The 27,840-nt window shown below is 41.6% G+C and overlaps 1 protein-coding gene across 1 annotated transcript in view; it reads right to left on the bottom strand.

Moving 5' to 3' along the window:
- Positions 1-26,972, bottom strand: part of LOC122554179 (divergent protein kinase domain 1A-like) — a 55,401-nt gene extending 28,429 nt beyond the window's left edge. Inside the window, exon 1 of the mRNA XM_043698810.2 lies at positions 26,605-26,972. Coding sequence (XP_043554745.1) covers positions 26,605-26,685 — 81 coding nt within the window. The 5' untranslated portion in view covers positions 26,686-26,972. The remainder of the gene's footprint in view (positions 1-26,604) is intronic.
- Positions 26,973-27,840: the final 868 nt, after the last annotated feature.

Below are 27,840 nucleotides of genomic sequence, written 5' to 3' on the forward strand. Positions count from 1 at the left end.
ACAGAAAGAATGGTTCCTTTTGCAGGAGAGCATTGCTATAGGCCGTTAACAGTATAAACTTCCTTACCTAAGTAATGGCGGTAATGTGGAACTTGGTATTAAAATGACCCGTGAATTTAAGTCAAAAGTCTAGACAATCACATAGAAGGAAAAAGCAAACAGGGAGGAGGCTGGAATGTTGACTCGGCTGACAGAGCGAGAACTGCAGACGGTGGTGATCAGAGTGGAGTGTGGTGCTGGAAAAGCACAGCTGGTCAGGCTACCCTCCCCTCCCGGCACAATCTCCTGCCGATGCAAGAATTGCAAAATCTGCACCCACACCTCCCCCTTTACCTCTGTCCAAGGCCCCAAAGGAGTCTTCCACATCCACCAGAGATTTACTTGCACTTCCACACATCGTTTACTGTATCAGTTGCTTCTGATGTGGTCTCCTCTACTTTGGGGAGGCAGGACGCCTCCTTGCAAAGCACTTCAGAGAACAGCTCCGGGACAAAACACACAAAACCCCACCACTCCGTGGCTGAACACTTGAACGCCCCCTCTCACTCTCCCAAAGACATGCAGGCCCTGGGCCTCCTCCATTACCAAACTCTTACCACCTGACGCCTGGCAGGAGGAACACCTCATCTTCTGCCTTGGGACTCTCCAACCACAAGGGATCAATATGGATTTCAGTTTCCTCATTTCCCCCTTCTCCCCCCCCCCACCCTATTCCAACTCGGCACTGCCCTCGTGACCTGTCTATCTTCCTTCCCATCTATCCACTGCACCCTCCTCTCCGACCTATCCCCTTCACCCCCACCTTCATATACCTATTGCATTCCCAGCTTCCTTCCCCCCTCCCATTTATCTCTCAGCCCCCTTGGCCCGCAAACCCCATTCCTGAAAAAAAGAGTTTATGGTCCAGACGTTGATTCTGCTACTCCTCGGATGCTGCCTGAACTGGCTGCGCTTTTCCAGCTGCACACTCTTGACTGCCAACTCAATTGGCTGGGCTAAAGTATTCTGCTTCTGTGCTGAATATCCTACATATGCAACTTTAATTAAAGGTCAGTGGGGAAAATAGATACATAATCATATAGAATAGAAACAGACCCTTCGGTTCAACTAGTCCATAGCGACCATGTTCCCACCTGCCTGCGTTCAGCCCATATCCCTCCAAGCCTTTCCTATTCAGGTATAAATCCAAACATCTTTTAAGTATGTGAATTCTACCTGCATCCACCACTTCCTCTGGCAGTTCATTCTACACTCACCATTCTGCCTAAAATAGTTGTCCCTCATGTCCTTTTTAATTCTGTAACTAAGACTCATAAGCTGTTTTCAGAAGGGATTACATTGACATCACCTTGGTTCATAATATCCAAAATGTATCAATAGCAATAGGAGAATTTATTTTCTTAAATAATACTTCAGCATAAACTAGTCAGCCAGTGGTGTTTCACACACTTGGTTAGCTGCTCGAAATTCGTGACAGAGTAGGTTAAACACTGATCAGGGAACACAAGGCAGAATTATGCCAACGCACAAAATGAAAGCCCAGTGTAAAGCCAATATGCAGATTTTTGAATTTATGTATGTTAAAGTAGACTTAGCATTTAATGTCAAATTTTCATCTTTGAAAAATGGCGAGCTCCTGCGTATATTTATGACAGTGGTACTTTTATACTACATTGTGGAAATGGTATTTCGTACTTTGCTTCAAACTTACTTATACGTACATACGCGGAGGGAAATCAGGATCAATTATCTGAATAGCCAATGCAAATTATGGTGATGGTGAACAAAATCCAGCCAAGGCAAAGGACACAACAAGGCGCCCTGAACATAATTCTTTCCAGATAATGCTGCAAAGTTTTAATACACTTGCCTCAGCTGAACATGTTGTGGGAAGCTGACTTGTGCTTTGTGCCACTTTTGGCTGCTTAAATGCAAGATTAATGCTCAAGCTGAAATTACCATTTTATTTTAGCTAAGGCATGAGCTTCAAATTGCAAATGCAGACCATAAAACAAAAGGGGTGCTCAAATTTGCAAGAGTAAGAACACATGTAAAAAGTGACAACTGTTGTTAACATTTTATCTGTTTGACCAGGACTAAACATCGACAGAGATCTCTTCAAGAACAAAGTGGAGGGCACCAGAAAGAGGGGTCACATAAATGCATGACATACTACAAAATATTTTCAGACAATCTACCACAAATGCAAGAGGATGGCAAAAAACAGGTAAGTGTGACATACCATCATGTAGCTTTAAAAGGTCATTTTGTTCTGGTTTCTTTTGAAGAGAGGTTGGGAGGCAGAGGTATGCAACAATCTAGGGTAATGTAAACAGCTTGGGAGGCCTTGCGTTTTTAAAAAAAATGCAGACTGATTAGGTGTGGCTAGCTCTCTCATATCTAGATCTCTGGGTTTTGACTTTGTTAGTAGCCTCAAAAACTATTTATGTCGCAGCGTTGGAACCTTCTGTGAAGATCTCCTGGCTGCTACTCTCACTGAATATTCTTTGTGCTTTTTTCCTTCCAGGACAGGAGAACTGCATGTGAGAATCGGTGTCGGACTTTTCCTTCTTGCCAAGGAGCATGTTTATGGGACGTTTATTATATTGGAATAGTTAATTTGTAATAATTACTGTATCTGTTATACTGTTAGGTTTCCAATAGAGTTTACACATTCTCATGGTGCCTGCGCAAGTTTCCTCCCACAATCCAAAGAGGTACAGGTTAGGTGGATTGGTTATGCTAAATTGCCCATAGCATCCAGGGATGTGCAGGCTAGGTGGTTAGGTATAGGAAATGCAGGGTTACAGCGATGAAATGGATCTGTGTGGGATGCTCTTCAGAGGGTCACTATGGACCCGATGGGCTGAATGACTTGCTTCCACACTACAGGGATTTTAAATCATACTCTTAAGTACATCAGGGTAATAGAATGCAGAATGTAGTGTTACAGAGAAGGTGCAGAGAAAGACAAACTCTATGACAAGTCCATTCAAAAGTCTGATAACAGTGGGGAAGAAGCTGTTCTTGGGCTTTTGCCCGAAACGTCGATTTTGCTGCTCCTTGGATGCTGCCTGAACTGCTGTGCTCTTCCAGCACCACTAATCCAGAAAAAGAAGCTGTTCTTGAATAGGGTTTTCAAACTTTGCAATTTCTGCCTGATGAAAGAGGGTGGAAGAGGAGGGTGGGAGGGGTCTTGGATTATGTTGGCTGCTTTCCCAAGGCAGCGATAAGTACAGAGTCAACGGAAGGAAGGCTGGGTTGAGAGATGGGCTGGGCTGTGTTCACAACTCTAATTTCTTGCAGTCTTGGGCAGAACAGTTGCCATACCAAGCAGCTGAAATTGATACAGACTATGGTACATTTATAGAACAGAAGAGTCAACAATTCGAGCTTAAGCTCTTCATCAGGAATGAGGGGTGGTCCAAGGGGGCTGAGAGATAAATGGTAGGGGGTGGGGCTGGGGAAAGGTAGCTGGGAATGTGCAAGGTAGATTACGGTAGGGGTGAAGGTGATAGATTGGAGAGGAGGGTGGAGCGGATAGGTGGGAAGGAAGATAAACAGGTAGGACCAGTGCCAAGTTGAAAGGTGGATCTGGGATAAGGTGTTGGGGGGGAAAAGGAGAAATGAGAAAACTGGCAAAATCCACACTGATGCCATGTGGTTGGAGGGCCCCAAGACAGAAGATGAGGTGCTGTTCCAGGTGTCGGGTGGCTAAGATTTGGTGGTGGAGGTGGCCCAGGACCTACATGTCCTTGGCAGAGTGGGAGAGGGAGTTGAAGTGCTCAGTCACAGGGCAGTGGGATTGTTTCGTAAGTGTGTCCCGGAAATGTGGTCTGAAACTTTTTGCAAGTTAGCGCCCTGTCTCCCCAAGGTGATTGGAGGGGTGGTTCAAGGGTGGAGCTGTGGGAAGTGGAGGAGATGCACTGGAGGGCATAGTTGACTACGTGGGAGAGGAACCCATGTGTTCCAATCTCAACAAGGACAGAAGCCCTCTGGTCCTCACCTTCCACCTCACCAGATACATTGCATCATCCTCCTACACTTCCACCGCCTCCAAACAAACCCCACCACCAGGGATATATTTCCCTTCTCACTCATGTGTGCGTTCCAGATGGACTATTCCCTCCATGACTCCCTTGTTAGGTCCATGTGCCCTACCAATCCACCTCCCCTGTCACAAGTGCAAAACCTGCACTCACACCTCCGCCCTCACCTTTGTCCATAGCCACAAAGGATCCTTCCACATCTAGGGTCTAGATTAGAGCGGTACTGGAAAAGCGCGGCAGTTCAGGCAGCATCCGAGGAGCAATAAAAATCGACGTTTTTACCTGAAGGGCTTTTGCCTGAAACATCGATTTTACTGCTCCTCAGATGCTGCCTGAACTGCTGTGCTTTTCCAGCACCACTCTAATCTAGACTCTGGCTTCCAGCATCTGCAGTCATTATTTTTACCTATCCTTGCACATCTGACAGATTTACCTGTACTTCCACACATGTCATCTACGGTGTCTGTTGCTCTCGATTGGTCTCCTCTACATTGGGGAGACAGGATGCCAACTTGCAGAACATTTCAGAGAACATCTCTGGGACACACGCACTAATCAACCACACTACACTGTGTGACTGAACACTTCAACTCCCTCTCCCACTCTGCCAATGACATGCAGGTCCTGGGCCGTCTCCACCACCAAATCCTAGCCACCCGACATCTGGAGGAAGAACACCTCATCTTCCACCTTGGAAGGCTCCAACCACACAAGATCAATGTGGATTTCACCAGTTTCCTCTTCCCCCCCCCACCTTACCCCAGATCCAACCGGCACCGCCCTCTTGACCTGACCATCTTCCTTCCTATCTATTGCATTCCCAGCTACCTTCCTCCCAGCCCCACTCCTCTCCCATTTCTCTCTTAGCCCCCTTGGGCCACCTCCTAATTGCTGAAGAGTTTAAGTTTGAAACGTCGATTCTCCTACTCCTCGGATGCTGCCTGACTGACTGTGCTTTTCCAGCACCACACTCTTCAACTCTGATCTCCAACATCTACAGTCCTCACTTTCTCCTCGGTGAAAATGCCAAGAGTCATTGTGGCCATGCTGAATTTCCTGAGCCTCCTGAGGCAGTAGAGATGTCAGTGCGCTTTCTTGAATGAAATGTTGATGTGGATGGATGGATGGATGGATGGATCAGAATAGATTGTTGGTGATATTTACTTCTAGGGTCCTCAAACTCTTGACCACCTCAGTACCACTGATACAGACAGGCAAGTGTCGTCCACTCCACTTCCTGATGGAGATGACCAGCTCTTTCATTTTGGTGATATTGAGGGAGGGATTATTGTCTTTACACCATACCACTGAGCTGTCTCTTTCCTGTAGTCCGTCTTGTAGTTTGTTTGAGATCCAAATCACTATGGTGGTGTCATCAGGAAATTTATTAAATGGAATTGGAGTTGAATTGAGCCACACAATTGAGCGAGTATAAGGAGTATAGTGAGGGGCTGAGTACGCAGCCTTGGGGGGCACCAGAATTGAAGGATTGTTGTGAAGGTGTTGTTGCCTGCCCTTACTAGTTGTCGTCTGCAGGTCAGGAAATCAAGGACCCAGATGCTGAGGGAGAGGCAGAGGCAGAGTCCTAGGTCTCAGAGTTTGGAGAGGAGTTTGACTGGAATTAGGATGAAGGCAGAGCTAAAGTCCACAATCAAAAGGAGTGTCTCTGTTAATAAGATGTTCCAGGGATGAGTGTAGAGCCGGGGAGATGTCGTCTGCCACGGACCAGTTGCAACAGTAGGCAAATTCTAATGGATCAAGGCAAACTGGGAGGCTGGAGGTGGTGTGTGCCATTACTAACCCCTCTAAGCATTTCATAATGATGGATGTCAGGGCCACCAAGTGGTAGTCATTCAGGCATCTTAGCTGATTTTTCTTTTAAATGGCATAGTCAAAGTATAGAACTTGATTTAAAGTGTGTATGGTCCTATAACATTCCCTGAATAATTCACTGCAGTGAAATAAATGTCAGAAACCATAACATTCAGGTAGAAGGGATAATATTTCTGAAAGCGTCCGTGTAGTACAAATGGCTCAAATGTTCTTGCCCTCAATGTTAACAAACTGAAGACTGCAGAAGAAATTGCATTTTGTAAGCCCAGTCATTACTGGCATTTAAAACTATTGATGTTGTTGGAAGTTTATGTTCCACTTGTTTAAAGTTATCCACATCACCATAACCGCAGATATGGATGCAATGTGTGCATGTGCGCATGAGAATGTGCAAGAGAGCGAGATTGGGGTTTTATCACATTAGCTGAAATCAAAGAGTGTAAATAAAGCAAAACTGCAACATTAGCTAGTGTGTTAATGTGAAACTAAAAATTGTTTGATTAAAACTCATTAATGATCAGTGAGAAAAGTGAAATCAAAACTGAAATTTGAAGCCCATGTCATGCTTTGTGGATAAAAATTGTTCTAGACAACGATTGGAAAAAAAATAAATCAAAAATCCAGGTGAAAAAAAAATCAAAGGTAAACAATCTGCAAAGAAAATTTGGATCATGAGCAAGTTGCATGGAAGCGATTGCACAAATCATTCAAAATACAAAATGTTAAAAGCATTCATAACTATGGAGGAATAGGTTTTAATTTTGCTTTAGGCAAAACTTGGGAAATCAGACATCAACTTCTGGTGAGTGCATATTTGAGGGACACTCTGAAATCATGAATCATGTCTAAGTTACTCTCCCACATTAGAAGATTCATGATGCTATTTATACTCTATGGAATTTAGAAGAATGGGGGGGGGGGTGAAATCTAAAGAAACATACAGAATACTGAATGGCCTAGACAGAGTGGATATTGGGAAGATGTTTCCATTGGGAGAAGAGACTAGGACCCGCCAGCACACAGCCTTAGAGTACAAGGAAGACCTTTTAGAACGTGGATAAGGAGAAACTTCTTCAGCCAGAGAGTGGAGAATATATGGAATTCACTACCACAGAAGGCTATGGAGACCAGGTCATGAGTATATTTAAGACAGAGATAGACAGGTTGTTGAGTATCAAGGGTTATGGGGAGAAAGCGGGAGAATAGGACTGAGAAAGTTATCAGCCATGATCGAGTGGAAGAGCAAACTCGATGGGCTGAATGGCCTAAATTTCTGCTCCTATGCCTTACGATCTTATTATTTGGCTGAGAGAATCAGCACCAACTCGGGGAATGGATCCTTACTAGATACCCACTACATAGTCCAAAAAGTGGTCTTATCCATGACAGTATAAGTGACATGGTAGAAACATTATGAATCTTAAATAGAGTTATTTGGTATTAGAGATGCATGGAATTTCATTCCTTCAGATTGAAGTTGTTGGAGATTATAGACATTTAAAATTTTTAAAATTGTCTCTGATTCTTCTTTTGGCTTTTTGTTTGTGACAAAGTACCTGTACATGGTTCTGCAAATGTGAATACAAAATGTCATGTCTTACACACCACACAGGTGGAAGACAAAAAACAGCAACATAACAATCTTGTTTAAGAAGGGAGTGAAAGGTAAGCCAAATAACTATCAAATCAATTAATCTAATATTAGATGTGGGCAAATGATTAGGATGCAAGTTTCCAATGGAAACTTGCATCCAAGTGTTCAGTCAGTGGAGTAGCTGCAGAAAACCTGACAAAAATAGTGTAAATCTCTACAAATCTAAAATGTAAATATATATCCGTGACATCCCTTTTAAACATGGTGTAGAAAACACTGACCAAGCAAAATATATAATGGGGGTTAAAGTGCTCATTGCAACAATAAATCATGCAAATAAAACTGATGATCCTAATAGATGATTTATATCCTAAAATCACTTAGGGTTTAAATGTGAGCCCAGTTTTAAACTAAAGTAATAGGATGATTAAATTACTACTTTACTGGGTAGTATCGGTCAGCTGAAGTTCACTTACCTATTAGAAAACCAGCCTGTTTTTTTTCGAAAATGAGATTTAGTTCCAAATCAAAGACCGTCTCTGTAAGGCTGCTACACAGCCCTCCCAATTGAAAATAGGAATCAATGATCTGTTTAATGCCATTATAAATATATATTTCATGAGCTATAATGCTGATCAGACTTAGAATTTCACCAGTGATGCATCTACCTACATTTTTGTGCACATCATTCAAAAATCAACATGTGCACTTTTGTTGAAAATAAAGCAGCAAAAAGCATTGGTTGAAAATAATCTAACAAATGGGGCTAAAATATCAAAACTTCAATTCTTTACAAAGACAACTTCAACTTTTTACTTGATCTTTTCATCCACTTTTTTGCATTTTGACCACTACCCAAGGCTGACAATTGAAAATGATGTTCCAAAGATTTATCTTGTTCCTTCTTCTTTACTTGCTTTTGCTGCCTCAAAGGGTTGCACTCATTGTTTTCCAAATCAAGCGCTTATTCTACCATCAGCTTATGCACTGGATGTTGATAGATACATCAAGTGTATGTGTAAGGAGATTGCAAACATCTTTGGAATAAAGAAAGTGAAGGAAGTGGACAGATGTGAAGATACACAGCAAAAAAAAAAGTATACAGGTATACTGCAGTAGTAACTTTATACTGACAATCAACAGGTAAATTACACATTTCTCACATCACTGTAACAAAACACAAGACAACATGTGACCTGCAGAGAAATAGCTATGAAATAAGTGACCAGGAGCATTAGTTGAAGGATTACTAATCGCCATTCCACTAACAAAACTATACTGCTCTTCTTTAAATATGAAAAAGGTCAAAACATTTATCATGTCCATTTGACAGAGACCACCTGGAGTTAAATGTCTCATCCTAACATTTCCAGCACCTTCCAATTGAAGATGGCAAGACAGGTTAAGACAGTCACTAATAAAGCACGCTATCCAGAGCTTTATCAGTAAGAGTACAGAGTAGAAAAGCAAGGAAGCTAAAATTGCACAGAATAATGGTCTTTTAAAGCGGAAGAGAAACAAGAGTGTGGATTATGGCCCAAGTTCTGAAACCAAGCTTGAACCCACAACCTTCTCACCCAGGATTCATTGTAACATGGTTGACAGGATCATCAATTGCACAAGATAACTGCTCATTGTGCAATGCTAAGCAAGATCACATCAGGTTGAATAGCATTGAGTTAATCTCTCTTGCGGATCCAAAAAGACACCTGAAAACTTCAACAATTTTAAAAAAGTTCAGTTAACGGATTTAAATAAAAAGAACCACGTGAACTAAATTCCTTATTTCAAAGCTTTATTTCTTTTCTTGACTTTATCATAAACTTTCCATGAGCTCCCTCTATGAGGAGATTTAAATAGCTTGCAGCTGATGGCATAATTAAAATCCCTCAAGTCATTTAAAAACAATCAATCATTCTCAACCATTCAATAAAATGTTGCTCAAGACCAGAGAGAAAATAAAAAGGGACTAGCCTTTCGGTTATGAAGTTGACTGTGACAGGAAACAAAGCAGTGATGAACGAACAAAAACTGCAGATGCTGGAAATCAGGAACAAAAACAGAAAATGCTGGAAAGACTCAGGAGATCTGGTAGCATCTGAAGAGAATAGATTAGTCTTTATTGTCACATATACTCAATGAGTACTGTTTATACGTTGCCAATTACAGCGCTAACGCAGATACAAAAGTACCGCTTTTGTTACAAGATTTGTTAGAGAAATAAAACGTCAAGCATTACAGAAAACAGTACAGTATACATGCTGGCACTTAGCTTCCGGTCTGTACCAAGCTCCGACTCCACACTATGTCAGCTGGCCCGTACGGGAGCAGGCCACTGCAGGAGGCCAGAAGGCCGCCATGCCAGGCCAGGAGGCACCTACAGGCGGCCGCCACGCCAGGCCGGGAGGCTACCACACCATGCTAGGCCAGGGCGCTCCTACGGGAAGAGGCTGGGAGAAAGCAGAGTTAGTGATTTCGCCCCAGTGACCCTTCTTCACAAATGATTGCAGCTGGGAAGAATTTGGCATTTCTGCTGTGTCTGGGAGAATGAATAGCTGCTCATGAAGACAATTCATGGCTGACAATGGGTTGACGAATGAACAGTTGTCTTTAGACTGGATGATGAATTATAGTGAAAATCCCTAGATTGGGCGACCTCTACTCTTTCCCATTTACATTCATGACCTAGGCCATTGTGTACAAGGGCACAGTTTCAGAATTTAACATTAAAACAATATAATGGAAACAACAGAATGATGAGTAGAACCATGGAGGGTGCATTAACAGGTTGTTACTTGATGTTAAGAAGAGTGCAGACAGTCAATACAAAAGAGAGGGCACAATCTTAAAAGGGGATGCAGAAGCAGAGGGACCAAATTGTACTTATGTATAAATTATTGAAGATGGCAAGCCAAGTTAAGAGAGTCATTAAGAAAGAATGCATCATCCTGGGCCTTATCAATAGGACTATAGAGTACTAAAGCTAAGAAGTTACATTAAAATTGTATAAAATTTTGGTTCTGCCTCATCTGAAGTATTTTATCCAGTTCGAAGTATTACACCTTGGGAAGGATATCAACAGGCAGGCTTTAGAAAACACAGTTTCAAGAATGAAATTCCTTATCCCTGGTAATAACAAGAGAGACTGGAGAGGCTGGGACTGTTTTCCATGGAAAAGGCTGAGAGAAGATTTGATAGAGGTATTCAAAATGGGAGAGGGGTGTGGAGGAAAAAAAAAAGAAGAGGTATCTGAACACAAATAGATAAGGAGAAACATCAGGCGAATGGATTGAGAAGCAGAGGGCATATACTTAAGGTAAATGGCAAAGTAGGAGGGAAAAAAAGACTTTAGCGCAGAGAGCGATTAGGATCTGAATGCATTGCATGTGGGGGAAGTCAGGGTCAAATCTTCAAGGCAGAATTAGTTCATTAGCTGGGAAAAAAAAACAACTTTGCAGGGCCATGGGAAAAAAAAATGATATGGAGGTGCCGGTTGGACTGGGGTGGACAAAGTTGAAAAATCACATGATACCAGGTTAAAATATAAACTTTTTAAGTTCATCTGTGGGACTTGGGTGTCACTGGCTGGCCAGCATTGATAGTCCATCCCTATTTGCCCTTGAGAAAGTGGTGGCGAGCTGCCTTCATGAACCACTGCAGTCCACTTGCTGTGGGTTGACCCACAAATGCTGGTAAGGAGGGAATTCAAGGACTTTGACCCAACAACTGTGAAGGAACAGCAGCATTTCCCTCGTCAAGGCGGTGAGTGGCTTGCAGGTGGTGGCGTTCCTAAGTACCTGCTGCCCTTGTCCTTCCAGATGGAAGTGATCATGGGTTTAGAAGGTGCTGTCCAAGGATCTTTGGTGAATTTCTGCAGTGCATCCTGTAGGTAGTACACACTGCTGCTACTAAGCACTGATGGTGAAGGGATTGAATGTTTGTAGATGTGGTGCCGATCACGATGGTGTCAAAGCTTAGAGTGTTGTTGGAGCTGCACCCATCCAGGCAAGTGAGAAGTATTCTATCACACTCCTGACTCGAGCCTTGTAAATGGTGGACAGGCTTTTGGGAGTCAGGAGGAGACTTACTCTCTGCAATCTCGGATCTGCTTTTATAGCCAGTGTTTACATAGTGAGTCCAGTTGAGTTTCTGGTAAATGGTAACCCCCAAGGATGTTCAGTGTGGGATTCAGTGATGGTAATACCATTGAATATCAAGGGCAGTGGTTAGAGTGCCTCTTATTGGTGGTGGTCATTGTCTGGCATTTGTGTAGCGTGAATGTTACTTGTCACTTGTTGGCCCAAGCCAGGATATTGTCCAGATCTTGTTGCATTTCAGCACAGACTGCTTCAGTATCTGAGTCATCACGAATGGTGCTGAACACTGTGCAATCATCGGTGCATATCCCCAGTTATGACCTGATGACAGAGCGAAGGTCATTAATGAAGCAGTTGAAGACTGTCGGGCCAAGGACACTACCCTGAGGGACCTCTGCAGAGGTATCCTGCAGCTAAAATGACTGACCCTCCATAACCATCTTCCTTTGGGCCAGGTATGACTAACCAGTGGAGTGTTTGCCCCCTGAAACCAATCGATTCCAGCGACCTGGACTATAATCTGGTGGTGTGGGATTTTCAACCATGGGAAAAGAGGCATAGGAGTGGCACCAGGTGAACTGCTCTTTCCACATGCCAGCACCGATTCAAAAGGGCAAAATGGGCACCTTCTGCATTATTAACATTCTCTGATTCGATGATTATCAAAACCATTGTCAGAATCTGTACAGCATTTGGGAAAATTTACATGGGCATTTTATTCATTATTAAATACTGCACTGAATGACATATGTCCCAGTCACACAAAAATGAAACTGCAGAACATTCTTGGGGTTCAAAATGACAAACTATTCAAGTGAAGTTGAAGCAAAACATCTGTTACAGATTTTGGAGTGAAGATCCTGTTATCTGGTGAGTTCTATTTTTAAAATCATATTGACTTGCCAATCGAAGTAGTTACACTTACATCTATTATGAAAAGTAAACCAGCACACTCCAGCAGGAAGCACTGAATGTGAGAAGGACACTGAAACTTTTGAATACATAGCATTTAGAGGAAAAAACAATTTCCTGAGAGAGAGTTCTAATCTGAACACCAAGGACAATGAAAAATGTCAGAATATATGTATTCATCCTCACATCTTATACCACTCAGATTTGCATATTTGTCCCCTGAACTAACACTACAAGAACCATATTCTTGAAGAAGAATTTAATTATTGCAACTTCATTTTAAGTTTTTAAAAATGCTGTGTTCTTCAACATTTTATTGTAAAGAGTGATTCTTTGGATCAATTTGTTGCCCAGCCTTAAGTGACCTTGGTATGGTGGTGACAGTGATCTGTCTTTTTGAACTGCTACTGTGGTACAGGTACACCCACAGTGCGGTTAGGTAGGGAGTTACTGGGTTTGAAGCAGCAACAGTGAAGGAATGGAAATGTAGTGTCAAGTCAGGATGGGGTGTAGATTGGGGGGAGTGAGGGGCAACATTTAGACATTGTCAGGCCTCTGGTCTTAGTCCAGATTTGCTGAGCTTATGCTGCAATTTCTGTTTTGGTATCAGTGAACAGAACATTGTTTACAGCTTTTAGACATCTTTTTGTTGGTATGGTTCTTGTTGATTTTGTTCGAGAATTCAAGAGTACGTGGTGATCCCTTGTTTAGAAGGTCTAATTGTGAATGACTAGAATAGTTATCTGCATAAATGTTACAATTAATGAAAACTAAATTCTGAACCAGGCTTTGTCATTATTTTAAAAAAAGAACATCTACTAGGACAAAATGATTCCTATTCAAGTGCATCCAGTTCCACTATTCAACCTTCACGAATGACCTTTTAGCAAATCCTTTTCAGTCACATTCTAACCAGAAGATTTACTACATTCCACAGCATTGTTAAAAAGGAACAAAGAACAATACAGCACAGGAACAGGCCCTTTGGCCCACTAAGACTGCACCGACACATACTGCCTGTCGAAACTAAAACCTTTTGCCTCTATGCTGTGCGGATCACTCTATTCCCTGCCGACTCACAGACCTACCAGATGCCTCTTAAACTGTTGCTATTGTATCCGCCTCCACCACCAGCACGGGTAGCACATTCCAGGCACTGACCACTTTCTGTATAAAAATCCCACCTGTCATGTTTCCTTTAAACTTACCCTTTCCCCAAACAGCAACATCCTCTAGCAACTGACATTTCTGCCCACACCTCCTCCCTCACCTCTATCCAAGGCCCTAAAGGAGCCTTCCACATCCAAAGTTTTACTTGCACATCCACTAATATCATTTATTGTATCCGTTGCTCCCGATGCGGTCTCCTCTACATTGGGGAGACTGGGCGCCTCCTAGCAGAGCGCTTTAGGGAACATCTCCGGGACACCCGCACCAATCAACCACAATGCCCCGTGGCCCAACATTTCAACTCCCCCTCCCACTCTGGCGAGGACATGGAGGACCTGGGCCTCCTCCACCGCCGCTCCCTCACCACCAGACGCCTGGAGGAAGAACGCCTCATCTTCCGCCTCAGAACCCTTCAACCCCTTCCCCCACCTCACCCTAGTTCCAAACTTCCAGCTCAGCACTGTCCCCATAACTTGTCCTACCTGCCTATCTCCTTTTCCACCTATCCACTCCACCCTCTCCTCCCTGACCTATCACCTTTATCCCCTCCCCCACTCACCTATTGTACTCTATGCTACTTTCTCCCCACCCCCACCAGCTTATCTCTCCACGCTCACTGCCTTTATTCCTGAAGAAAGGCTTTTGCCCGAAACGTCGATTTCGCTGCTCCTTGGCTGCTGCCTGAACTGCTGTGCTCTTCCAATACCACTAATCCAGAATCTGGTTTCCAGCATCTGCAGTCATTGTTTTTACCACCTGAATGCTTCTCAGTGCAGCTTGATGAATCTGTTGACATGACTATGCAGCCCTGCTGTGTTTTTGCTTTTTTTTAATTTTCCTTTTTGCGCATGGCGTTTAAGGACATTAACAACAATTAAAGTGGGTTTTCTCATCTTTTCTCTCGATAACGAACGAGATGTGAGAATATTTACAATGAAATCAAGAGATATGTGCTTGAGAAAAAACTAAGTCAAGAAACTGGTTGTGCACCACCCCACATTTAGTGCAAATCTGGGCTTTTGCAAGTATGTTCCTGATTTCCCTTCTCTGACAATAGTCCACCAGCAAGTATCAGCAAATGAAGTTATGGAATCTCTACTGTATTGAAATTTCTCGTTAGGAATGTAAGCTCAATTCAAGCAAGAACCTTACTTGTTTAAATCTTTACTTGACAAACTTAATGCTACCTACGGTAAACTAATCCTTTGTGCTGATATGAAGTCAAGTCAAGGGAAAGTTCTGCGGAGATTTTTAAATCTTATTCCTGAAATTATCATTTTTATTGAATCAAGGAATGAAGTATGCAGTGAACTATTCGGCAAAACATGGTTGCTCAACTTTGTAAGAGATCCATTGTCAAACATTAACAGTAAAATGCAGGGAAAGGATGAATTTAACATGTCTGATCAGTGCTGCGAATGTGTTCAAATTGAAATTGAAGTAGTCGTCTCATTCAAAACCAAAATGCTCCAACACTTGGTGTCTGGGAAAAAATTATAAGAAGAATCAAAGACCAAGATGCTCCCACCCAGAATCCTGAGGAAGCTGACTGAGGAATTCAGCAGGAAATTTCAGAAATTAAATCTGATAGAACAAATCATTGTGTTTGTCTAAAATCAAATTCTTACAATAGGTATTGGTGGGTTGACTATCAAATTCTATCAGGTGTTTGATTTACAAATTAATGGAGTTGATGATGGTAATAATCTTTCGGCAAAATCATATTGAACTGAAATTACAGCTGTGGAACAGTGATTTTGGGAATACAAACAGGAAAAGTAGCTGCTTCTATCATCCTGTGCTTTTTATTCCTGATGAAGGGCTTTTGGCTGAAACGTCGATTTCGCTGCTCCTTGGATGCTCCCTGAACTGCTGAGAAGCATTCAGCCTTTCAGGTCCTACTATACTTGCTGAAGGCCATCTTTGGACAGAGATCCTATTTTTGTTATTGTGGAAGCATCAAGTCACAAACGTTCCATTGCTATTATTCTTTCTTTGTTCTAAAAATCTTCAAATCAAACAGTGGCTACAGTCATTGATTCTTTAACTACTTGACCATCTGAGTGATTTCTTGTTCTTTTCCAGAGATGGCAAATTCAAAAATGATACTCATGTGCAGGCCTTACTTTTTTTGCTAGTGTGAATAAAAAACTGCTTTCAAAATATCTTTCAGCTTCTCAAAACTTTTCTGCAAAGCATGCCAACAAATCAGTTGCATGTTAAAGGAAAAACAAATCACTGAATATACTATTTATTGTTGAGTGGTGTCATTACAAATTCCCCTTATCAATACTCTTGTGACAAACAAGGCAAATATTTTTATAATTGTGAACAGAAATTAATTTCCCCATTTTGTGTGGAAGTAATATTTTTTCAGTTTCTTACACGAAATCCAGATTCACCACTCATTAATCGCGAGTCAGGGATGTATTTTAAAAAAAAATGTAAAATACAAAAATGAGCAACTAGGTACAACTGTGAACGTACATTCAGTTAGAGATGTGCACTGTACATGGTAAGGCACCAAATGGAATGTTTTCTTTTTTAAAAACAATTTTAACCATCAGTTGAACTCAAACTTAAATTCTGCACTTGCAACCATCAGGAGTTTATAATGTGGGCCTGGAAGCAGTTTCACCCTGTACTCGTTTCATCTTATAGTATGGGATGTCATTTTGCTACTGGTGAGGCTGCAAGTAGGCCTGTAAATCCATGCCGCTGGAAAATCCAGGATGTTGTTAGCTTCTTTCAAGCGGGATGGGGATGGTCTTGTGATATTATTGCTAGAATATTAATGCAGAAATCCAGGTAACGTTCTGGGAACCCAGGTTCAAATCATCCTACAGCAGATGGTGGAATCTGAATTCAATTTTAAAAAAAAGCTGGAATTAAGAGTTAAATAACGACCACAAAACTGTTGTTGATTTGTCAGGGGAAAGAAGTCCCACCCAGTTCACTGTCTTTAAAGGAAAGAAGCTTAACATTCTTCTTGGAGAAAGGTGAGGACTGCAGGTGCTGGAGATCAGAGCTGAAAATGTGTTGCTGGAAAAGCACAGGTCAGGCAGCATCCAAGGAACAGGAGAAGGGCTCATGCTCGAAACGTCGATTCTCCTGCTCCTTGGATGCTGCCTGACCTGCTGCGCTTTTCCAGCAACACATTTCAAGCTTAACATCCTTATCTGGTCTGGCTGACATGACTCGAGATTCACTGTAACGTGGTTGACTCTCAGCTGCCCTTTGGGCAATTAGGGACGGGTAATAAATGCTCATACCTTGTGAACAAATTGGAATTAAGTGTGGAGGCAGAGGAAGTTACTTCTGTGGTTGCCAAGTTTTTCCATGGCACCAGATTGGCTTCTGTTGATCAGGTACTATACACTGGGCATGGCAGCATCCCCTTGAACATTTTTTCATCCTGTGCAAAACTCATGAGATCCCTGTGCGCTGGGGTTTTCTGGAAGTAGAAATCATGATGCTTGATGTGTGTACACAACTTCAAGGGAAACACAAGTGGTGTATTACTTCCTCAAAGTATTTTACAACTATTACTTCCTTGGAAGTACTATTGGAGCTTTGCAAATATACAAAGCATACAGCAAGGATAAAGCAATAAATAATCTGTTGATTAACACTGTAACCAAAACCTAATTAAAAACAATTGATCAGTTAGTGAAGCATGCATCATTCCCTGACAATATCACTCTCTCAACCATCTGATGGAATCCCACTTGCCTGACAAACCCAATTTGAATTGTGGCTGTAGATTGCTACAGGATCACTTATTTTCACTTGCTCTCAGTAACCAACTGCCTATTATTTAATTTCCAGAGCACTCAGGTCTCTTGGGCTGAATAGTAAATTGTCAAACTTATTGTACTCCAATTCACTTCTTTTCAGTCTACAGAGATTCACAGCATACAATAGAATTTGCTAAAAATGTGTCACATAACGTACATGTCCTAAACGGAAGAATGTATCGTAATACAAGTCAAGGCACTGCATGTTCTCCGAGAAACATGGCAAGGATTGTACATGAACTTGAATGGTGCTATTTAAAACTTATGGGCATATAATTCAATCAACAAAATGATCCTTTATCCTGAAGGGAATTTTATTGTAGTTTAAACCAGATGTCTGAGAGAAGGCTCAACTTAATATAGATATTTACAAATCTATATTACCAGGATCAACTAGAAATTGTCACAATAGTTCTCAAAAAGCTGCATTTATTAAAATCAGCTGAAGTTACTATAAAACATGTATGCTGTTCATCTGTAAAAAAGTTTCAGAATCAGATTATTACTGTTCAGAAGACCATCTGTCCATCATTTTGCATGGTGGATTTTGACTTAATACAAAACTCCTGCCTTCTTTCATAATCCTGCACGAGATGATTACTTAAATTGACACAATGTCCTCTTGAATGCTTCAATAAAAACAAACTTTCTTCCGCCACGATTCCAGGTAGTGCATTGCAAACCTGAACCATGTGGTGTCAAAGTTCTCACATTTGCTTTTTTTTGCCAAAGATTTTAAAAGTGTGTCTGTAGAACATAGACCCTCTGATTTTTTATTCTATTTTGAGCAGGAACAGTTTCTTTAATCCATTGTGTTCAGACCTGTATCGATTTTGAAATCTTCTATTTAAAAAACCCTCCCTTCAGCTCTCTTCTCCCAAGGAAAACATTCTCAGCCTTCCAAGCTATTGTCACAAGTGAAGTTCATCATCCCTAGAACCATTTTTGAATCTCATCTGCATTCAGATCCTTCCCAAAGTATGATATATATGGGGCATGGTGGTTCAGTAATTAGCACTGCTGTCTCACAGCACCAGGGACCTGGGTTCGATTCCATCCTCTGATAACTAAGCTCCTGGGGAATACCCGAACAGTTTCCTCCCATAGTCCAAAGATGTGCAGGCTAGGTGGATTAGCCTTGGGAAGTGCAGGATTACAAAGACAAGTTAAGGGGAGGGGAGAGGAAGTGATGGGTGACTGACTCTGGGTAGGATGCTCTAGGGGTGGACTCAAATGGGATGAATGGCCTATTTCAATACTCTAGGGATTTTATGATACAATAAACTTGATCTGATATATAGTTAAATATACTCCTTATTGCAGCGCTTAGTCATTTACACTAACTTCCTCTTTCCAAGGAGCATCAGCATTGTACAAATGATTTCTGGTACTGTGTGCTGGTGCATACCATTCAGGAATGATATGGGTGAAAAAGACTTACTTACCCTGTCACAAATACCTGACCAAAATTGAAATTCTCCCAGATGCTGTCTATATCAATCGTGAGGACAGAAACAAAATAAAAGAGAAAGGACACTGACTAGAGAACAAAATAACTCAGCGTGCAGAAGACACCCCAAAAATCACTTCACAGCCCAGTTATTTTTAAGATATAGCTATTGCTAGGCAAGTAAAATGGAATGGAAAGTAGAAGTCTCAATTAGAAACTGGGTTCATTGATAATTAATAACCAGGTCAGAGCAAATAAAGTAGAGCAAAAACAAAATGCTAGAGAAATTCTGCACGTCTGGCAGCATTTGCAGGGAAAGCAGAGTCAACCTTTTGGGTCCAGTGACCCTTCTTCAGCATCTCCAATCTGTTTTTCATTTCAGCTGCTCTTTGAGTTTTGTTACATGTAAGATATGATTGCAATTAAGTCCAGTTTATAATCATGCACATCAGCTAAGTATCATTCTTTTTCAGATAGCAAGTATAAACTTTATATTATTGAAGTACCCTAATCTATCCTTTAGGCAATAAATGCTGGCCTAGCAAGTGATGTTCACATGCTGTGAACAAATTAAAAAATACAAATTTATTGCAGTCTGTTATTTTCAGATTTGTCCTTGTTACTACAAAATCAAATCCATAGAAAAGGCAACAGTACTACTGATTAATATTGATATTTTACAGGTTCTAGTTAAAAGCTCTAGTACAAAAAATAATTCTAAGACAGTGGTCTCAATTTAAATAAAATACTGAAGACTTGAATACAAATATTTGACCAGTACTAAATGATCCAGTGCATTAGGAACAAAGACTATTTAGCCCCAAAAGCCTATTCCAACATTCACTTAAATGATGGCTAGTTAATGATTGACTCCACGTACGCTGAACTCAATATCTCTCAAAACCTTTTTGTTCACACATCTCATTTGAAATTTACAACCAAATCAACTATAAACTGCTATTTGAAGAGTTTCTACCACTACACAGGTAGCTAGAAATATTTTCCAACTCCGCTGCTCTAAATTTTATCCTACTTCCCAATGTCAAGAGTTGCTTTCTATCTATTCCTTCACTTCCCACAATGTCTTCCTAAGACAAGTTGAAAAATTGAGATGGTTATTTGCACATAAACAAATTGATGCATTTTTAAGTTTTACATGCATATGCTTAACGTCAGATGTACAGCATGGAAACAGACCCTTCGGTTCAACCTGTCCATGCCGACCAGATATCCAAACCCAATCTAGTCCCACCTGCCAGCACCCGGCCCATATCCCTTCAAACCCTTCCTATTCGTATACTTATCCAAATGTCTCTTAAATGTTGCAATTGTACCAGCCTCCACCACATCCTCTGGCAGCTTATTCCATACACGTACCACCCTCTGCGTGAAAAAGTTGCCCCTTAGGTCTCTTTATATCTTTCCCCTCCCACCCGAAACCTATGCCCTCTAGTTCGGGACTCCCCCACCCCAGTGAAAAGACGTTGTCTATGTATCCTATTATGCCCCTCAATTTTGTAAACGTCTAAAGGTCACCCCTCAGCCTCCGACGCTCCAGGGAAAACAGCCCCAGCTTGTTCAGCCTCTCCCAGTAGCTCAGATCCTCCAACCCTGGCTACATTATTGGAAATCTTTTCTGAACCCTTTCAAGTTTCATAACATCTTTCTGGTAGGAAGGAGACCAGAACTGCACGCAATATTCCAACAGTGGCCTTACCGATGTCCTATACAGCCACAACATGACCTCCCAACTCCTGTATTCAATACTCTAACCAATAAAGGAAAGCATACCAAACGCCTTCTTCACTATCCTATCTACCTGTGACTCCACTTTCAAGGAGCTATGAACCTGCACTCCAAAGTCTCTTGTTCAGCAACACTCCCTAGGACCTTACCATTAAGTGTATAAGCCCTGCTAAGATTTGCTTTCCCAAAATGCAACACCTCGCATTTATCTGAATTAAACTCCATCTGCCACTTCTCAGCCCATTGGCCCATCTGGTCCAGATCCTGTTGTAATCTGAGGTAACCCTCTTCGCTGTCCACTACACCTCCAATTTTGGTGTCATCTGCAAACTTACTAACTGTACCTCTTATGCTCACATCCAAATAATTTGTGTAAATGACAAAAAGTAGTGGACCCAGCACCGATCCTTGTGGCACTCCACTGGTCACAGGCCTCCAGTCTGAAAAACAACCCTCCACCACCACCCTCTGTCTTCTACCTTTGAGCCAGTTCTGTATCCAAATGGCTAGTTCTCCCTGTATTCCGTGAGATCTAACCTTGCTAACCAGTCTCCCATGGGGAACCTTGTCAAACACCTTACTGAAGTCCATATAGATCACATCTACTGCTCTGCCCTCAATCTTCTTTGGTACTTTCTTCAAAACACTCAATCAAGTTTGTGAGACATGATTTTCCATGCACAAAGCCATATTGACTATCCTAAAATCAGTCCTTGTCTTTCCAAATACATGTACATCGTGTCTCTCAGGATTCCCTCCAACAACTTGCCCACCACTGACGTCAGGCTCAATGGTCTATAGTTCCCGGGGCTGTCCTTACCACCCTTCTTAAACAGTGGCACCATGTTAGCCAACCTCTAGTCTTCCAGCACCTCACCTGGGACTATCGATAATACAAATAGCTCAGCAAGAGGCCCAGCAATCACTTCTCTCGCTTCCCACAGAGTTCTAGGGTACACCTGATCAGGTCCTGGGGATTTATCCACCTTTAACCGTTTCAAGACATCCATCACTTCCTCCTCTGTAATCTGGACATTTTGCAGGATGTCACCATCTATTTCCCTCCATTCTATATCTTCCATATCCTTTTCCACAGTAAATACTAATGCAAAATACTGATCTTTGAGGGGCCCTATTCTCTCCCTAGTTACCCTTTTGTCCTTAATGTATTTGTTGGAAAATACAAACAGTTTGAATGCTGGGACAGAAATGGGTTTCCAAGCAGCCCTTTCAATATACGAAGGAGCCTGTAGCACTGATTAATTTCATTCAGTATTCCTTAACACCATGTTTTGCAGCATGTTGCCCCACAACAGATTTTGTGCCAGATTGTCCTCTAACTCTTTATTCGTTACGATCTGGTGAATCACAAACAGTTAAAATACAAAATGACATTCAAAAGATACATTAATGTCATAATCACAATTACGTGGACTTACAAAACATTTAGACTTCCATTTTTTTCATATTGCAACTCTGGTCTATCCAGCCAAACAACAAAGAAAGAAAGTCCTATTGACACACTTAAGATTCCACTCCTCCCCTACTGGTGTGGTGTGGCTGCTATACTTATAATCAATAGGACTTTCTGACATTGCCACCCAAACCATCATGCCCTACTACCATAAACTTTAACTACAGGTCACAGAGCTCAAGATTACAGATATCTCATGACTGGGTTTTAAGAAAATATTTAGTTAAAATTATGAGTTTAAAAGGTTGCATTTTATAAAGACCAGATTGTTGCTTATCTATAATTATCTTTTAAATGAATGACTTGCTCAGCGAAGATGTCTAACAGCCAAGTAAGTTGCAGTGCATCTGGTGACATTTGTAGGCCAGACGAGGTAAGGATAGCTCAATTCCTTCCCCCAAAAAAAAGGATGCTCATGAACCACATGGTTTTTTAAAAAAAAACACAAATCAATGATCACAGATTCACCCCAGGTCAGCTTTCTATTCTAGAAATGAAAGATAGCGTCTTTTATTTGTGATTTTGGACTGTAGACAGAAAAGAAGACAAACTATTTTGAAACCTAGGGGTGAAGTATTTGATACCTATGGAGGACACATTGCAGCTACACAAACAAACTAGAGCAGAGAGTTTGTGTACGAGTGAAGGTGATTGGATTGAGGATGAGGAAGCAATTCTCATTGACAGGCAGAGGATCTTTGTCAATCACTACATGATTAAATGTCAGGTAGTTGACTAGATTGGACTGTACGCAAGACAATGAGAAGCTGGTCAGACCAGAAGAACCATCAATCGGTCTGCAAAGTACAGAAACCTGGGTCTGAAAAATCTGGTAGTTTGGGTGTTCTGTATGTTTCTTTTACAAACTAACTTTCATAATGGCTTTGGAAACACGGAGTTGATTTCCAGGGTGCTAGTGAGTCATGACGAGATTTATTAAGTTCATCAACTGCCTTGGTGGGATCTGGATCCATATTCTCTTGTGAATTTAATATAGGATAACAAGTATCTGCCCTAAGGTCTCTCAACATATACTTTCTGGCCAATTGTGGTTATTCTTAAAGATAAATGTGGCCAGGTCAATAATCATGCATGGTTATCTCTGGGATCTTAGCACACCCACAGTCTAGTCAAGAAGTACAAGTTACTGAAAAAATTTTTCAGTAACTCTTCCAAAGGAACAATTACATTGCACCTGATCTTGAAGCAAACATGTTTCAGAAGTAGATGCGTGAACTAAGCAGCTTGTAATATAGCAGGTTTTCTCCAAATTAAAAAAAAATCCAAATACAAAACAACTGCAAAGATAGTTCAAAAAGAAGTTTCAATTCCCCCCCCATGGTGCCTTTTCCTCATTAACCATGAAATTAGATAAATAAACCAGGCATCGTCACAATATTTCAAAATAATGCCCACAAAAATTAATAAAGTTGAATCATCCACATAACCAAACTACCAAATGAAAGTGTTAAGAATGTTGGATTGTGCTTTAAACTATCCATTTAGATACAAGCTGAAATAATTGCATTTTCAAAAGATAGCTAGACAGAATCTCTACCTGAATACACAAAGTTATAGAAATTGAATTTAAGAGGGGAAGAAAACAACCCTGAAAACTCAAAGATGTTAGTCTGCCAAGGTACCGAAATTAAAAGAGCAACCAGAGACTAAAAACCTCATAGCTCACTGCACTGGAATGAGTGTAAAGACAAATGCTAAACAGAGAGAGGGGAAAAAAAACCCAGAATCATAGAATTACTACTGTGTAAAAGGAAGCCCTTCAGCCCATTGTGTCTGCATCAACTCTCTAAATGAACTTTTCACTTTGTACCTTCCATTTCTCTTGCCTTATAATCAAGAATTCTGAGGATTTAGAATCAACTTGGAAGAGTTGCCTAGCTTGCATTAGGAAAGTCTGTGATAATTTCTGAGTGCAAGACACTTACAGTTAGAAATAGGTTGAGAAAATTAAAAGAACAGAAATAAATCCTTGAGATTCAACAATGACTTTGGCCTGAATTAACAATTCAATGTCTCTTAAAGTACAGAATAACATACGCCTGGGAAATGTGTTTTTCGGTTCTGCCAGAGTGGGTAGATGTTGCATTCTGTATTCAAAGTTTTTAGTTAGTTGCCTCCAAAGGCAGTGTTTAGTCAATAGTGCTTTTCATTTTTGGTTACAGTAAGCATATAGAACATTGACATGCTATCCTTTCAGCTATGAACTGGAAATTTGAGTTTACTTTTAAAAACGGTATTGGCCTCAGATTGGAACAGAATGCTTTTACATGGCATTTTTCATACACCTCAGGATGTCCCAAGGCACTTAAGAGTCAGATAAAATACTTTTGAAACATAATCACCATTGAACTGTAGTAATGCAGCAGCCAATTTTTAAATAATAATAATATAATAATAATAATTTTTATTATTTACCCATTGCTCTTGATGTGGCCTCCTTGACATTCAGGAGACAGGACACCAACTTGTTGAATGCCAACTTTCAGAGAACATCTCCAGGACACACGCACTAAACAACCCCTCTGTCCTGTGGCCGACCACTTCAACTCCCCCTCCATCAAGGACATGCAAGTCTTTGGCCTCCTCCAACACCAAACTCTAGCCACCCGACACCTGGAGGAAGAACGCCTCATCTTCCACCTTGGGACCCTCCAACCACACGGAATCAGTGTCATTTTCACCAGTTTCCTCATCTCTTCTCACCTTATCCCAGATCCAATCCTCCAACTCAGTACCACACACTTAGAACATAGAACATAGAAGAATGCAGCGCAGTACAGGCCCTTGGGCCCTCGATGTTGCGCCGATCCAAGCCCACCTAAACTACACTAACCCACTATCCTCCATATACCTATCCAATGCCCTCTTAAATGCCCATAAAGAGGGAGAGTCCACCACTGTTACTGGCAGGGCATTCCATGAACTAACGACTCGCTGAGTGAAGAACCTACCCCTAACATCAGTCCTATATCTACCCCCCCTTAATGGACTTGAACTGTCCATTTTCCTGCCCATCTATCCACTCCACCTTATCAGCCCCCACCTCAAGCTACCTATTGCATTCCCAGCTACCTTTTCCCAGCCCAACTCCCCTCCCATTTATCTCTCAGCCCCCTCGGGCCTGCCCACATTATTGATGCTTGACTCTCCTGCTCATAGGATGCTGCCTGACTGGCTATGCTTTTCCAGCGCCACACTTGTTTATTGGTCATTATTTATAGGTCAGCGTAACTGTAAATATTACCACTCTATTCACCCCACAGATGAGTCCAATTTTATATTTACCAGTAAATGCACATTTGCAAACAAAAAAAAACCCAGTAATGCTTCATCAGCAACAGGAATCCAAGTAAAAAGAATTTAACTGAAAGAGGGCCATTCAGGACTTTTCTGGTATTGTATCTGAAGCACGGTCCGGGGCTCAAACTAAATCTGAGGGTTCCTCCACAGGCTGGGACCGTGAACGGGAAACAAGATTTCAGGTTCAATCCTAGCCCTTTTTTTCCCCTTTGGCTTAAGGCAAGACCAATGTGGATTATCATTCTACAATCTGTTTGAATATTTTTTGCAAAATGAACTGACAGAAAAATTAAATCACGGCATAGCAACAGAGACCTATCTTTGCTACGAACATTTCATAGTTAGAAGTGCGTCACCCCTTCAGGGTTTACAACATTGTGCCATAATGATTCAAATCCCTTTTTGGGGAAACATCGCACTTTAATGCAATCTGGCGTCTAACCAGTTCAAAGAAATAACCAAATGAACTCGCTAACAACTAAATGAAATTAAAGAAACGAAGTATATTTTAAGGAAATCGAAGACAAGTCGTAAAACAGAAAAATCTAGGTTAATTTCACACAGATCATCAGTAGACTCCATAAAATGGAGTGTGCTGCAATCTAACTGCAAAGACCGCAAGCCACATTATTTTCAGCACAAATCCATATTCATTCATTCATGCATTATATACCTACCGCAGGAAAATGAAAATTCACAGACTTTTAATAGAGAGAGAAAATTCTTATGTCAAGAAAAGGTGCAAAGATAACTAACATTTTCATACATAAATTCATGTAAACAGGGACACTTGAGACTGGTCACACCGGTGATGCGCGCACACCAAGGGTATTTTCTCTGCACACACCAAGTGTGCAAAGAACACATTGTCAATCCATCGCAAAGGTGAGTGTATGTGAAGGTTGCTCTCCTCCCACTGCGCCACAGCCGTTCGTTCATTCATTCATTCACTGACTCCAGGGGTCTCCATGGAGAGCGCGAGCCGCCGGCGGGATAGAGGCAGGTCACGTGATTGTGCCGCTTGACCGTTTTCACATTTTCAAAAAAAAACGACCAGTAGGTTTTTTTTCAAGACTTCCACTTTCCCAGATTCAGCTTGCGCTTTCCATTTAAGCATGTAATTCGGGGATATGTTGTTCATATACGTCGGTCTAACCTTACCTGAATGTAGTAGTGGCTGCCACAGATCTTCCTCAAAGAGGCCCAGGAAAGCAATCCCCTCGCCATGGTAATAGAGCGCATCCACTCTCCTGTGTCTCTTTTTCCCTTTGCTCACACCGTCCAACACTTCACAGCCGCCTGACTCCAACCCACACACATCAGCGACCACACCTTGTAGGGTTTAGACTTCATTTGTCCCACGGTCTCTCCTCCTCCTCCTCCCTTTACCCCGGTTTTGTTTGAAGGCGTCATTTGCGCTTCCAAGCGACTCCAACCGCTTCTGTTAAAGGCGCAACAGCTTCTGGAAAACGGCCAATCCGCCGGACAGAATTTAGCCGACGGAATTTTTCGATGTAACGAAGTGTACACGCAGCGAAAAATCTTCTCCCCACCCCCTTTTCAATTACGTAATATTGCCACGAGTTTTGAGTCAGCGCAAGGAATATTCGTACGTATTTAAAATTAGATTTTAACAGCTGCGAAAGGTGACAACACACGTTTATGTGGCGCCTTTCACGACCAGCAAGCATTTCCAAATCACTTTATAAGCCAATGAGCAAGTACTTTTGAGGTTTGTCACTGTGGTGGTATAAGAAATAGAGCATCCAATCTGAACACAGTAAGCTCTCACAAACGAAAATACTATAGTGCCAGAAAATCTGTTTCTGCTGTGTTTTGGAATTGGTAGACAAATATTGGACCAGGCAGTAATAATAACTCTGCTCTTCTAAATACCTGTAGTTCCACACGATCTTTTACATTCACCTGAGAGGTTGTGCATTCAAATATCTGCTGTAAGGCTTGATGAGTCAAAAAGTGTGGCGCTGGAAAAGCACAGCTGGTCAGGTAGCAGGAGAGTCGACGTTTCGAGCATAAATTCTTCATCCGGAATCATATTCCAGTTTATGCTCCAAACGTTGACTATCCTGCTCCTCAGATGCTGCCTGACCGGCTGTGCTTTTCCAGCACCACACTTTTTGACTCTGATCTCCAGCATCTGCAGTCCTCACTTTCTCCCCTAACACTGTCTGAATTAGGTGTGAGAAACGAAGTTCACTGCCAAATAATTTTAGTCCGAGTCAAATTCCGAAGTAGTCTTTATTCATATGTTCTTGCAAGCCCGGGTGACCACAAAGTCGGCACACTTCTGAATAATATTATTTCACATTTATACAGTTTTCTATGAGGCTCCCTGTACCTCCCCTTTTACCTCGTATGTGACAGTTGTATTGCTCT

The sequence above is a fragment of the Chiloscyllium plagiosum genome, unplaced genomic scaffold (genome assembly GCF_037043375.1).
Source record: "Chiloscyllium plagiosum isolate Xiang-an unplaced genomic scaffold, Cpla_swu_hap1 HiC_scaffold_9, whole genome shotgun sequence".
NCBI lineage: Eukaryota > Metazoa > Chordata > Chondrichthyes > Orectolobiformes > Hemiscylliidae > Chiloscyllium > Chiloscyllium plagiosum.